The sequence below is a fragment of the Tetrao urogallus genome, assembly GCF_951394365.1.
Source record: "Tetrao urogallus genome assembly, chromosome: 2".
Taxonomy (NCBI): Eukaryota; Metazoa; Chordata; class Aves; order Galliformes; family Phasianidae; genus Tetrao; species Tetrao urogallus.
The window spans coordinates 21656993-21672188 of NC_136814.1; the positions used below are offsets into that span (position 1 = coordinate 21656993).

The 15196-nt window shown below is 45.6% G+C and overlaps 1 protein-coding gene across 1 annotated transcript; it reads left to right on the forward strand.

The window, feature by feature from the left end:
* Positions 1-1694: 1694 nt before the first annotated feature.
* On the forward strand, positions 1695-6504 carry SLC30A1 (solute carrier family 30 member 1; the record flags this gene model as incomplete). The annotated part of the gene is made up of 2 exons (XM_079532627.1): positions 1695-2322; positions 5588-6504. 2 exons carry the CDS (start codon positions 1695-1697, stop codon positions 6502-6504), a joined length of 1545 nt encoding a protein of 514 aa, XP_079388753.1.
* Between the last annotated feature and the right edge of the window lie 8692 nt (positions 6505-15196).

Consider the following 15196-nt stretch of genomic DNA (forward strand, 5'->3'; position numbering starts at 1 on the left):
TACTATGGCACAAGGGAAGCCAAGCAGATGAGGAAAACGTTACAGCAACCTGTTTGCTGACTCCCTTGCAGCACTCGTGAAGTACTGGTAGTCATTAAAACATTCCATATGGTTTCCTAAGCTAAATTAAAAACAGAGCAGACCTAGATTTTGATAAGAACAATCTTAGTAGGATTCAGGGTCACAGGTCAGTATAGGAGTGCTTGTCACGCCCTATGCTCTGTCCATAATGTAAAGAACAAGACATTGTAGAGTAAGTGAAGAAGAGCCAGTGGCACGCAAAGATCAGAGCAACATGGTAGGAGCACATGGACTTGCTGGAATGTTGCTGAGTCTACTCCAGCTGTCAAAGACCACTGCACAACCCCCAGATCAAGATCCCTTTGGAACTTCCATGCATAGCAATGGGCTCTTGTATTCCTGCTACATCTTCTTTCCCGAGCACTGGATTTCACACTGCCTGCGTGCACTGCATACACAAAGCCATGCCTCCACATTACAAGCAGCGATGGCCACTTGTCTCCGTGCTCTTCATTTTCCACCCGTGCAAGGAATGTTCCTGGACGCCGCTCCTTGCTGGCCCTCCAGAACATAAAGGAAGGAGTCAGCTCTGCCATTTGGTAATTTCTGTGATTACATTTTTGACATTTTTCCAGAAGTCTCCAAAGAGGTTCTCTTTTTTCTTTCCTTGACCACAAATTCAACGGAATGATTAGCATCCGTAGACTGATTTATAAGCGTTCGAATGTTTTTGTTAGACTACACTTTTCCAAAACCTCCTCAGGCACAATTACTTCCTTCTTCTGACTGAACATTTAAACTATTAATGATCAGAAGTTATATAACTAACTAGAAATGATGATACACGTGACTATGTATTCCGTAACTACAAACCACATAACTCTGATAGTTGCAGCTACAGCTCATCACTCACATTATTTCCTCACCGCCCGTCCTAACGCTTTCAGAAACGGGAGGAAAATTACGGAGAGAGCTCCCCTGCGCCCAAGCAGCGTCTGCAGGGCGGTGCCCATCGCCACACCCGTTACCCGCAGCGCAGCACAGCGCAGCCCTCCCCTCTCACACAGCTGCTCCCGGCCCAAACGGCCACGCGTGACGTCAGGAAGCCGCCACGACCCCCCCAAGCCCCGCGCGAACCCGCCCGGCCCGCAGGGGGAGCTCCGCCCCCCGGGCGCGCGCCGGCCGGGCCGTGTGAAGAAGCGCACCTTTTGCACGAGTCCCGCTCGCCGCGGGGCGGGACCGCGGGGCAGAAGCCGACAGGCTTCGCCAATCGGAGTCGCCGCTCGCGGGACGTCACGCCGAGCGCCGCCCGCCGGCCCGGCGATGGGCGGTCCCGCCGGGGAGGGGCCGGCTGTCGCGAGGGCGCGCCGGCCAATGGTGGACGAGGCGGGGGGCGGGGGCGGGCGGGCCGCGCCGAGCGGAGGGGCGGCGGCCAATGGGGCGCGGGCTGGGAGGCGTGGCCGCGCCGGCTCGGGTTCCGTGTGGAAAGAGTGAGGGGGCTCGGGTGCAAAGTTTGCTCGCCCGGCGCCAGCGGAGGGAGCGGCGGCGGCCGGGCCGGCGGCGGCGGAGACGGGGCCGCGCTCGCCGTCGGGGCTCCGCCGCGGGCCGCTCGGCGGCTCTCCTCGCGCCCGGGCCGGGCCGGGCCGGCAGCCGCCGGCGCTCGCCCCGGCGCAATGTGCGGGGGGATGGCGGCCGAGGGGCCGGGCGGGCCGCGGTGGTGGCAGAACCGGCGGGCGCGGCTGCTATGCATGCTGGCGCTCACCTTCCTCTTCTTCGTGGTGGAGGTGGTGGTGAGCCGCGTCACGTCGTCGCTGGCCATGCTGTCCGACTCCTTCCACATGCTCTCCGATGTCATGGCCCTGGTCGTGGCGCTGGTGGCCGTGCGCTTCGCCCAGCGCACCCGCGCCACCAAGAAGAACACCTTCGGCTGGGTGCGCGCCGAGGTGATGGGCGCCCTGGTCAACGCCGTCTTCCTCACCGCCCTCTGCTTCACCATCCTGCTGGAGGCCATCGAGCGCTTCACCGAGCCCCACGAGATCCAGCAGCCGCTGGTGGTCATCGCCGTGGGGGTGGCGGGGCTCGTCATCAACCTGCTGGGGCTCTGCCTCTTCAACCACCACGGCGTCGGCGGACACGGCCATTCCCACGGCCACGCGCACGGGGGTGGCGCCCGGCTCCCCCGGGGCAGCGCCAAGGCCGAGCAAAGCCCCGGGGATGGGGAGGCCGCGCTGCACCGCGAGGAGACCAGCACCTTGGTGGAGAACTGCAGCGGCTCCAATGGGGTCAGCCAGGAGAAGCTGGGTAAGCCCCGCGCGCCTCGTGCCCGTCGCGGCAGAGCGCCTCGGGTCCCGTCCTCGAGGACGGCGGTGGCACGAGCTCCGCGGGGCCGCCCGTCCGTCCTGAGGGAAGCGGCGGGAAAGCTGCTTAGCGGGGCGGGCGGCACCTCCGCCTCAAACCTCTTGTCCGGGTGCTAAAAGCAGCGCCTTGGGACGCGCCTTTCTCTCGCAGGCAGCTCGGGGTGAAGCTTGGGGTCTTGGGAAAAGTTGGTGCTGGCAGAGGAGGCGCGTGACAAGCGGTGTTCGCTTGTCACAAGGCAGTGCCCTGGCGGCTGAACTGGCTGTGCATCAAACTGCAGCTCAGCGCCTTGGTCCTGACAGCCAGATCACTCTGTTGCTTTAGTTGTCATCTACCTGAGAGATTTTTTCCCACTGGACGCAGCGTACCGAAGTAAATTCCATTGCAGTAATGCGGTGCTTCTTCGAGGTGTGTGTAGGAAGAAATCTTGGAGGTTACCAGTTGGTGTTGAGGAAGTCATGCAGAAGGCACTGAATGCAGAGCTTGCTGGTTTCGCAGCACACGTGTGATTTCAAGTTAGCTTTCTTGAGCTTTCCAAAGAATGAAGCTTCTCATTCACTTGTTTGTTAAGATCTTCTCTCCCTAGTTCTGACTATGCTGTCTTTTTTGTGGGAGGGAATGTCTTGGGTTATTTTTCAGTGGATTCAGATGCCTGGGTGACTTGTTTTGAAGTCATTTGGTCTAAGCTGAATACTGTGGAAGTTGCATGTTTGCTGCTTATCCGCTTCACTCTTACTGCATCCCTGCAGCAGGAAAGAAAGAGTGTCAGTCCTTGGACCCACATCTCCTTTTTTTCTCAGTCCTCTGATCCACGTATCTCCTTTCTTCTCAGGGCAGTATTAGGAGACACTGCTGAATTAGCTTAGGTTGTTCTTTCCTCTGTGGAGTGAACTTTGCTACAGTTTCAGTATTTCAGTGGTTAGAAGTTCTCATGGACATCTGAGAAACTTGGAGTTCCTCTTTTTCTCTTTAGTTTCTTTAGTGTTTTGACTCCCTGTTGCTTTTGAAAAGATTGAAAGTCCTCTGAGTGTATTGCACTCCTTTCTTAACCACAAAATAAAATAAGCTCTTAATGTTGTGTTAGTCCCAACAAAAATATCCTAATAACTAGTTTCAAACAGTGTAAAATTCAGTTAGCCATTGATCTAATTGATACCTTGGCCTTTGAATTGTTCTTGCCTGTTGGAATGTAAGTTGTGCTTTCAGCTAAATTCCTGTTTAGTTGTAAGCTAAAAGATTGGCTTCTCTTGTGGATTAAAATGTATGCTGTTTTTGGGTAACTTGTGTGGAACATCTTGTGGGTGTCCTTCCAGCGGAAGCAAATAATTTATTGTGGGCATTTAGTAAGTAGCAGGGCATAATTTTGGGCATGGTGAAACTTTCAAGGAAGTTTGCCTTTCCTTCTCTGCCATGTCATGATTATGTAAGGATGGAGTTATTTGTTGTTGACCCATGGAAGTGTCACAGGTAAAGGTGCATGAAGACTTGTAAGAAGCTGTAAGGTGTACAAGTGAAAATGGGAAATGACTGAAATTGGTCCTGTACCTCAGCAGGGAATTGTGAAGAAGGGTAGGCTCTCTGAGGATGAAGAGAAATCCTCACAATAGCCTCAGGGGTTAGTCCTGCACAGGCATCTTTGTGCATACATTTTGTGTAAAGTAATCTGTTTATAGTTGGGTTTAAATGAGTCAAAATTCAAATTGAGACATTTTAACCATTGAAAAGACTCAGAGCTTTCGGAACCTTGCTTCTTGCTATCCACCCCTATCCACTGACTCTCCAAATCCCCTTTGTCCCAAATTCTTGGTATGGAGCAGGATCAGAAGGTGTCCTCTTTCTGTGCCCTCATTGTGAACCCTGAAGTCTGAACTCTGTAACTCAAGATATTTTCCTCTAACTCACTCATTTCTCTGGAAGATTACTGGCCCCAGTGACATTTCCTTGTTCCATGACTCTAGAAACTGTGGAAAATGTAGCTGGAGCTTTAGGGCAGAAGTGTGATGCTCAGCGTGATGAGCCAAGGGCTTGGGACTGACCTACCTCTCAGCCACCTCAGTGTGTGCCTGCCTCCGTTTTGGGAGAGGAAAGGCCTTGGAGACACTTTTGTGATCACAGAATTACAGTCATGAGAGCAGAATTACAAAAGCTGCAGGTCATGTTAACACATTAATGTTTACAAAGTTCTGAACTCAATAACTGTAGAAGCAGTGAGAGCTTCTTGTTTTACTGGCCAATGGCCAGTGCCCGTTACATTTCTTTAACACTGTAAGTTGTCTGTCCAAAGATCTTCTGAAGAAGCATAAAAAGTTAATCTTGCAAAATAATTCCAATGTTGAAGTTTGGAAAATGATTTCTTTCAAAAACTTCACTCTGCCTCTTTATAATGGTGTGTGCATTTGTTCCTGCATAGCTTGTTGGGTGTGATGGAACCCATTTTGATAAGGGAGGGTACTAAAATGTTCTTTTACAAATTACGTGATTCGTAATACATGGCTTTGGGCGTCAACAGCTGTATGCCACTCAACAGCAATGTGTTACTTGAAAATCAACAAAAAATAAGTTTGTATAATAAACAATAAAAATAAGTTTGTATATATTCTGGAATACAAACAGCACAAATTCATAGCCTCTGAGAACTGAAGTGATAACTTATACTGTCCTGTTGTCAATGCTGCTGACAAATTCTGCCTGTTAGACCTCCACAGCTCAGCTCATTGTATCTCACAGTTCTGCTGGCATCTCAGGAATGATTCCTCCTATTTGATTTGAGAGGTCTTTTGGAAATGAACTGCTCAACCTGAAAATAAACGTCTATAAAGTAGCATCCAAGCTGCTTGTGAGCTTTTAATTTTTTAAGATGTAATATTAAATAGAACTTCACTGCTATCGTGCTAGAGAGGTTTTAGCAATGTGATTATCTGGCCTTTCACAAGAGGAAGCAAATATAAATTACATAGCTACTTAAGCAACCTTTAAGTATATGCTCCACAATTCTTCATTTTGCATGAGAAATGAAGAGTAAGTTGCTAATGGTTAAGCAGCTGGAAAAGGTGGAAGTGGATTTTTGGTAAAATAGAAGTGTGATGGGCCAAGTTGCTTGTTTTTCAGTTTTGTACTGCATGAGGCAGGCTTAATGTTGATAATTATTTTATATGGAATTGTAGTAATGTGTATTAGCATGTGCCTAATGGCTCTACTGTTTTCTTGTCAGGTGATATGAAGGACGACACGACTGACCTACAAGTGAATGGGAACGCTGGGCATTATCCTCTGGATGTTGAAGAGGTTGAGGAAGACTCTAGCGCGCAGCTTAACATGCGTGGAGTTTTTCTGCATGTTTTTGGAGATGCCTTAGGTTCAGTAATTGTCGTAGTGAATGCCTTGCTCTTTTATGGTTTGTGGAATCCATGCCCCAAAGATGGGCCCTGCTTTAATCCGTGTGTCAATAGCCATTGTGTGGAGAATGCTACTTTATCCCAACCTCTTGGCAGTGTAAACAAGTCTGAGCAAGAGAGCATTACGGTGGCTGGTCCATGCTGGTTACTATATTTAGACCCTGTTCTTTGTTTGATTATGGTTTGTATCCTCCTTTACACAACTTACCCGTTGCTTAGGGAGTCGGCCCTTATACTTCTGCAGACTGTTCCCAAACAAATAGATGTTCATTCTTTGAACTCAAAATTACGTACCCTTGAAGGAGTTGAAGCGGTGCATGAATTACACATTTGGCAGCTAGCAGGTAGTAGGATCATTGGCACGGCTCACATAAAGTGTCCTGACCCTTCCACATACATGATGGTGGCAAAGCGCATAAAAGAGATCTTTCACGATGAAGGGATTCATGCAACTACCATCCAGCCCGAGTTTGCCAGCGTTGGCTCTGAATCAGGGAGAGGGAAATGCGAGTTTCCTTGCAGAACTCAGTGTGCTTTGAAGCAATGTTGTGGAACGATAGAAGATAATACTGGAAAGAAGACAGAAAAATCTTCTTCGCTTAGTATTTCTTGTTCAGAGGTTGTCATTGAATTTCCACACAACAAAACTAGAAGGACTAAGTCGGAGAGTGTACCTGCGGTTAAGCTAGAGGCAAACACCGATCAAAACGAGCAGTTTGAATCATCTTTGTAACTCCCTGAATGGTGCTACCTGAGTTTTGGTGACTTTGACAACAGCTGTGTTGCAAGGGGAAGAGACAGATGTTTGAGATGCATTTTGCCAATTAGTGTAATTGCTGAGGTCCTTGTTCTTGTCATATTGCTAAATCTAGAATGCTTGTTCTAAAGAACATGATGTCACTGTCATACAACGTTTCTGTTGACTTCCTAGTGAGACAGACAGAAAGTGCACCGATGCTGTAACAACTTCAGAAAAACAGTTTCAACATTTCAGCTGAGACACTTTTTGTTGTGCTTCAAATTATTATTTTTTTTTCAATTAAAAGATACTTGAGGGATAAGCATATAGGAACTCAATTTGTGTTACAGATCTCTTGGACCTGCTTTTTCCTTTAATATTTGATTTGTAGATATTTTAATATATTGTTTATTTAGAAGCCCTAAGGAAACCAAAGTTGATAGAACATTTTTAAAGATATAACTACTTAAAACTGGAAACCACTTTGTCAGTTTCACGTATTTTTCTTAATCTTATGTAATAAAAAATGTGAAGGTTTTTTCTTACAAATATATCACATAGCATATTTTTAAGGAGACGTCAAGTGATTGTGAGAACATCCCCATCTTTTCTGGTAAGGTAGTGAGGTAATTAAAATCAACGGCCTGTGAAAATATCAGATGTGAAAGGGTTTTGGTTTTGTTTTTTTTTTTTTGCTCAAAATGAAAGTTCAAGCTACTGTATACTGTGTGTGATCAGGATGTGAGAATGGCAGATAAAGTAATGCCTACTTTAATATGTTACAGATTTTCTGGTGTTTTTCATTATTTCCAAGTTGCGTATCATCATAGAAGTCTTTGAGCTTAAGGAAGCCTTGACTCTGCCATGAATGAAGAGCTGGAGCTTCAGCTTTAACTGATGCTGAGTTTACTAATAAAAGAACTTAGTTGTGTCAGTAAGAGCTCTGTCAGGGGGAAGTTTGTCAAGCTCTGACAGTAAAACCAATGCTTTTCAAAAGCTTTGGCATAGCCTCTGTGAACAGTAATCCAGTGAGGCATTTTGCATGTAGTTAAGTCTGTCTGCAAGCACTTGCAGTGGCTGTGCTCCTGGTCTCTGCAGCATCCTTGGGAGTGTCCATCTGGTTTCTGCTAAAGTGTATGGGTGAGCAGGATTTCATTCGCTGTACTTTATTTTGTAAGATGTGTATCACATAATTTCAGTTAAGGAGTATCTGATTCTTTGCTTTTGAATGTTAAATCAGTTAACTGACAGCTGGCTGTAAAGAAGCTGTTACAGCGTGCTGCCAAACTTACACCTTCACAGGAGAAGCTGATCTGTGGACTCTGAATCTGGCGGAGACTAGGTGAGAGTTGAAGATAAAAGGAATCTAATCTAAAACCCTGACCCTCTTGATCCACCTGTGAGTTGTGTATGGGGAATAATGCCTGGTCATTAATCAACTGCTCCTGTGCTCCAAACTGGAAAGCCGCTCACATCTTCCATTGTTTGCTGTGTGACTCTGGGCACGTCGGATAAACACTCTGCCTCGGTTTCCCTGTCTTAACATGGGAATAATACCTACCTCACAGGGGTGTTGTGAGGCTCAACTCTTGCGTGATGAACTCTGAGATCTGTTACTGGAAGGCGCTGGAAGGAGTGTGGGATACTAAACTGCGTTAGTGTTTGCTCCTTCAAATGTATTACAATACCCAGGCACAACAGAGGGAACCGAGGATAGTTTTGGCCTTACAAAATTCTTTGATGCTATGGTTTTCAGGTTTTCAACAGTATTTAAGTATAGATTTTTTAAAAGAATGTTTTGTTAGCGAAGGGAATGTAGCTTTGCCTCCAGATACAGAACACTTTGCTAGTTTGCATTTCCAATACGCATCTTGTATGCTAATTGCTCATAAGTAGTTTGGAATAGTCTGCTGCTCATCAGTCCTGGGTTGTGTCAGTAGTCTTACCCAACCTCTCAGTGGAGCATTGCAGTCAACTCTCGATTATCCATGGGTGGATGACCAGTGTTGTGTGCTGGCTGTGCAGTCTGCACGGCCAGGCTAGCTGTAGCAAATGCCGGTGTGGTGCCACGTGTCAATGCACGGGAGAAGTAGCGGGGCTTAGCCCAGCTCGGGGCAGTGGTGCTTCCCAGCATCACTGAGCGTGCTCTGTGTTTCTGCTTGTATAGTTTGATGAACTAACTTAAATATGTTAATATAGTATTTATATATGGTTTTGTTCTGTCTGAATTAGCTTAATTCTTTCTCGTGTTACCTGTATATGATCTAGAGTTGACTGTTATGAGATCTTGTATGAGACTACGTTTGCAAAATATGCTACTACTGCTAGTATACTACAAAGTATTATCCAAGTAAATTTTGAAATGAACAAAGTGCTATTTTTTTTTTTTTTTTTTTTTTGAAATGTGTATTCTTGCTTTCTATGGTAAACTTTTAGTAATTCTTTTGCTTGCTAGTTTAAAATTGGTCTCAGTCATTAGTATGAATTATTGAGGTCCTGCTGTGTATCACTAATGCACCGTAGAACTACTGCTCTTAGATTTATTTTAAAAAAGGAAAACACCAAAAAAAGCATGCAGAGGGACTATAGTAGCCCTGACAAGTCCAACGTCTCTCCTGTTGCTTTTATAAAAAGAGAGCAACAGTTAAGTCATGCCCGTTGCCACCATTGGTTAACAGTTTCAGTAAATGCACCCAAATAGATGAAATTGTGGTCACTAATTCCACTGTAACTATTTAATCTTTTTGTGCCAGAAGTCGTATTTTTCTATTACTGTTTCCATTGCAGGCAATGGCTAGCTTAAAAGACACAAAGCTCTCCTCCACATTATTTTTATTACCAGGACAGGACATGAATGTGATGCTGAAGATGCTGACAGAGGGCACAGGGAGCTGCGCAGCCTCTTTGTCCTGTGACATGTTGCGTGTTCAGCACCAGCTGCTGGGAACGGGGCCCTTCAGTCTCTTTAGCTTGATTCATTCCCTGGAAGTACAAGGCTGGCCAGGTGGCCATACTGCAGCACGAACACTGTTTTTGTGCTTATTCTGGCTGTGTTAGACCCAACAAGACAGCTGACCTGCCTGTGGTTACACAGACCAGATTTATTCTGAAAATCATAGTTCCAGAATACTGAGAGCCTTCAAAGACACTGCACAGTCTGTCCTTTTTTTTCCACAAAGCACAAAACTAGTGAATCTCCTGTAAGTGAGCACTGCAGTGGTGGGGAGCTAATTGTATTGTGTATCACATTCCTGAATTTTTTAAATAATAATTAAAAAAAAAAAACAGCTATGGAACACTGATTTTAAGGAAAAATAAGTTTGTATTTCAGTGTCTAGATTGTTTATGCTTCTCATTAAATGTTAGAGATGTGCCAAACACCGCTGGTTGAAATATTTTCTGTTTAGTACGTCTCATCCAGAAACACACTGTTTGGAATTATCACTTAGCCCATACCGGTGCTGAGATGCAGGGGTGATGCAGATCCTTGGGGGCTGGTCACAGTATTGCTTTGCACAGGCTACTTTAGTGGAACAGATTGCTTATGTGGAGCTCCTTGTAATAATTTAGCTGCTTGCTTTCAGCATCTTCTGTAGGCTTTTGGTAGTATCCTTTATTGCTGCCCTGTGGAGTTCAGTATAGACAGACACATACTTATGTAAAAAGCAAAACTAGCTCCAACTTGTGACTCCCTGAAAGTCATGGCAAGGGCTCAGTCCTGCAAATTTCTGTGTTCAAGAATAGTTTCATCGGGCTGACGAGTAGCTACTTGCATGCAAGGAATTACTTGCAGGAGTGAGCCCAGAGCTCCTGCCAGTGCAGCCTGCCTCCTGGAGAACTGCAAGTACTCGTATTTTTGGGCTGTTTTACAATTGGTAGCGTTGTGATTCTCAGTGTGCTGCAGAAATGAATTTGTTGCAATTTCCAGAGCTTATCCCAGGGCTTATTTATTTTTTCCACTCTCCAAAAAGAAAGAAAAACCTGACGAGTGTCCTCAGGCTTGCTAACAAATTTAGCTAAACGGATGTTGCTTTGTGCTTCTGAAATGGGGCTGCCCGAGTTTATTGAACACTGACTGGTAGAGTTTGAGGCAGAGGGATAAAGATTCCTGCCATTCCCCTGCCCCTGCCCCCTGCTCTGCTTGCACTCCCTAATCTCTTCAGCTATGGAGAGAGTGGGGGACAGAGAGGCTGGATGTTCTGAGTTCCACACGGGGGGAATGGGGAATACTGCTAACTATTTTTAAAAGCATTTAAACATGCTCTGCCTATTTTAGTTCCATAGCATGGCATCAACTACTCCCTTTTTGGATATGTATGTAAGTTGTTTAGCTCTGTATTAATTTTGGCTTTTTCTCTGCAAGACGGAAAGAGGCGGATGCTCCATGTGCCTGAGCTAGAGGCAGTCTTGACAGTTTTCCAAATCAAATGTAGCTATGCTGATAACAGGCGGTCTGATTATCCCTTGTAACCTTTGCTCTGTGTGGTTAACTGCCTCTGAAGTACAGTAGCAGGTTTTAGCAGGCTCCTGTCTGTATTTTTTTGCATTCACAGTGTTACCTAAATAGTTGAAGAGAAAACCACAATACTGAAAAAGTAAGTTTTATCTATGTCTCCAAAAAGCACATGGGATTCATTTGGCTTTTTTTTTTTTTTTTTTTTTCCCCCCTATGTCCTGGATCTTGTTTCTGAGCAGTGCTAGAATATAATTGGCATAACCAGATTTCATTGCTGAAATTTCTTTTGGGCTTCTTTGAAAATAAATGCAAATATTTTTTTTTAAAGTATTAAAGTCTTGAGAAAATAAATGGAGCTTTTGAATGTCAAGAACTGTTAGTTGGGATTTCTTTCTTAAGCCAGTCCCTTAGAAGACATCTGACAAGCAGAAAGGCACTTTCACGGCTGCTGAGAATCTTGGGAACAAGTACAAAGTGCACGAGTGGAGCAAGAGTTAATAAGTGGGCTGTAAAGTGATGCCCTCCAACTCCACTGCCAGGTGCAATTAAAAGAATAGCTGCTGATGCCACGTGGAGAATTAATTGCATGTACGCAAAATGCACTTTTTTAGCCTTTGAAAAGAATTACAAAAAAAATGCTGACCTATTAGCTGGCAGTGGTTAAATATCTAGTGTTTAGGTCAATAAGGTAGGATTGCTAATAGATATCTATCTCACTTTATTTGATTTCCAAGACTTTGGAACATAGACTTTGGAAGGTGCTTAGTTGTTTTTCAGCTTCATTTCTTTCAATCTGGAAGCACTGCAGCTTCTCAAATACATTGAGAGAAAAGTACTGGCTGCACAAGATGCAGCTGCCAGCAATAATATGGAGGGGGCAGGATCGCAATTAGGACCTGCCTGGAGCTGTTCATGGGCTTGCAGTGATGCATTTGTTTTGGAGCTTGTAGTTCAACTTTGGAGCTCTTTGCTTCAAGAGGGAGAAGCGGTTCTGTTGTTAGTTATACACACAGGAAGATGTGTTTGGTTGCACTGTAAGCACTGCAGTTGAGTATGAATTCAACCATTTCCCAAAGCTATTTCTACCTCATCATGAAATGCAATTTGTCCTTGGTAGGAACATCCTCCCCACGCATGCTAATAGGTGAATTTTTAATTCAGTGGATAGGAGAAGCCTCAGGCCTATGGCGTGAGCTTTTAGAAGTATCTTCCTTCACCCATGCTGTTCCCACACCACATTCTTCCAGAACAGCCCCTTTGTGTGCTGCAGAGGTGATGTGCTGTGGGAACGTCTGGCTGCAAGCAGCTGCAGAAGGAGCCTGCACCCCAACCCCGTCTGTCCCACACCTACCTGAAGCCCTCACCACTGAAACTTGGGTTAGCTGTCACAGATAGCTTTTTTGGTAGGATGGTTAGGGGTTTGTTTTGTTTTGTTTTGTTTTGTTTTGTTTTGTTTTGTTTTAGCATAGCATAACAACACAGCCTTTAAAATAGCGCTCACACCGAACTGCAATCCCCCACCTCACACACGCTGTTTCTCATTGCCGCCTTCACGTGCCCGCCCAGCCTTTTCCTCACACCAGCCAGCGCGGCTAAGAATAGCGGCAGTGATGCTGTGGAGCAGGATGTGCAACCTGCTGAGTTTCCTGCGTTTGTGCTGCGCTGCTGGCCTGTGCTGAGCCCCTTCTGTTCTGCCCTCCCCTCTGGAGCCGCCGGATGGATCTGTAACCTGGATTTGGCTTTATTGATGGCTGTGATGCTGCCTTGTCACGCCGCTAGCTGAGGTGCGGTGCAAAAGCTCCCTCGAGCCCTGTCGCTGTCACACAGAGCAGAGCTCAGAGCTGCCCTCTGCTCCCTGTGAGGAGCGGCAGGCGCCATCAGGCCTCCCCTCAGCTCCTCTGCTCTGGGCTGAGCAAACCCAGGCTTCTCAGCAGCTCCTCACACACCTTGCCCTCCAGACTCCTCACCATCTTTGTAGCCCTCCTTTGGACACTCTAATAGCTTCTTGTCTTACAGTGTGGCACCCCAAACCAGAACCCAGTGCTGGAGATGAGGCCTCACAGCACACAGCGCAGAGAACAGCCCCTCCCCTCACCCCTGGTAGTGCTGGGCCTGGGGCATCCCGTGGCATAGTTGGCCCTTTGGGCTGCCATGGCACACTGCTGGCTCATATTTAACTTGCCAGAACACCCACATCCCTTTCTACAAGGCTCTTCCAGTCTCTTGCCTCCTGGTCTATATATACAAAATGCGTATTCTAAATACTCATAGCAGTTGAGTTCCTGTGCTTTTATGCCATGCTACTTTGAAGGAATTTGCACTTCTTCTCACATTGAGGTTCAAAAATATTAAAAAAGGAAAGGAAAGAAGGAATTGTGCTTGATGATTACAGGCACTATTAGCCAACTACTGCAGCCATGTTCACAGTTTCTCTGCAAATCTCCCCACACATCATAGGTGCGTGGCAGGGATTTCAAGTGGGCAAACTGTCGCAGACCAGGAGGTGTTTGGTCCATATGCTTCAGCTGGGAGGTGGGATGTCACTTGGCACTGTAATGTCCCAGTTTTCTTTTCTCAAGGATTAGGAAAAGTACAGAAACCAAATGCTGAGGCAGACTCTGTGGGCAGAGCCCTGTTAAGGCCTGCTTACGTCAAGCCGAGAGTGGGGCGCTGCTGGCTGCAAGTCACAGCTCAGAGGGTGCCGAAGGCAGACGTATTGTTTAAAACCTCAATAATATTATCTGAAGGCTTTTGAAATTATGGCACCAATGGAGAAAAAACTGCATGTGCGGATTTTGCTTTTGGACTGCTTACCTTTTTTGTTTGTTTGTTTGCTTTTCCTGCAACTATTCAGTGAGAGTAGTGATATTCTCTGTTTTCCCCCTCCAGCTCTGCAGTGTGTCTCAGCCTCCTGCTGTGAGACCTGAGAAGGCAGCCAGCATCACCTTAGCTGTTACATCAGGAGAGGACAGCGCAGAGCACCGACCTCAGCTCCTGCTGTAGAAACAGTGTGGAAAATCAGGTAACAAAATTATGGTTTCACACCTCAGTGTATGAAAAGCAGCCTCTATGAAAAGACTGGAAAACTCTGTGTCTTTGTGCTGAAGTTTTCTTGCTTAAAACCCCGACAGTATGATATTTCTCCCAATCACTTGAGGTAAAGTAAAATGCACATTATGCAATGTGGAGTTCCCCTTTCGAAACAGCAGTTTGGGGACAAAGTCATCGGTCTGGGCTAGGACAGAATCGCTTACACAAGATAAACAAGGGCGGACTGCTGCCATCCTTCCCTTCCCCTTTATCTTTAAACCTTAACCTTAAATTACAAATCAGAGGTTGACACAGTGCTGTGCATCTGCAACTACTGAAGGCTGCTAAATTTTAATAGATCTTACTTCAGTGATGATGAAGGTTTGAAAGTTTCTCTAGCCCACAGAAATGCTTCCAAGCTTTTAAAGTTCAAATGCAAATATTTTAACATATTACTAAGGATGTTTTCAAATTAAATAATTAGTTCTGTTTACGTGGTGTTTCATTATCAACAAAAAAATGATTTACTAGTTCTGTATCTTTGTTTCTAATCCAAGTAGATAAGTAGAAATAACTTCATTTTCAAAATCTTGTTAAATTTTTGTGGGCACAATGTTTCTTTAAACATCAACTGTAACAACAGTAGCTTTCGGTCACGATACTGGAGCCACCTCAATAATACTGGCAACAAGTCACTCACAAGTGCTTCAGCAGCATGCAGAACAAGAGCACAGGGATCAGAGCAATGGAACAGGCTGGAATACCATTTTCCTTGGATTTCCAAGGAATAGATTTCTGCAGCCTTCAAAGAAAAAAGATGACTGCTCCAAAGTGGCATTTTTGCTTGTACTTAGTATCCAGCAGAACAAACTCATCAAGGTGCTGATGACTTCAGACAAAGCAGATAATGTCCCAGGACTGGTTTATCCAGATGGGGAAAGTATTGTAGAGATCAGTGAATAGCATGATGTCTGGTTTTCAAGGAGAGCACCTCATCCAGGCCAGCTGTGTTGGAGGCCGTGCACTGTGCACTGTGTCCATGGTGTTAGGTTTGGTTCTGAAGATTGGGTGAGCTTAATTACCAGCATCTTGAGCCTTTGTTAAGAAAGTTTTGTTTGTTGTTTATCTTTTTTTCTTCTTTTTCTAAGTGTGATTAATCTCAGAGTCACTCCTATTTAAGAGGAAGAAAAACTTAAGATT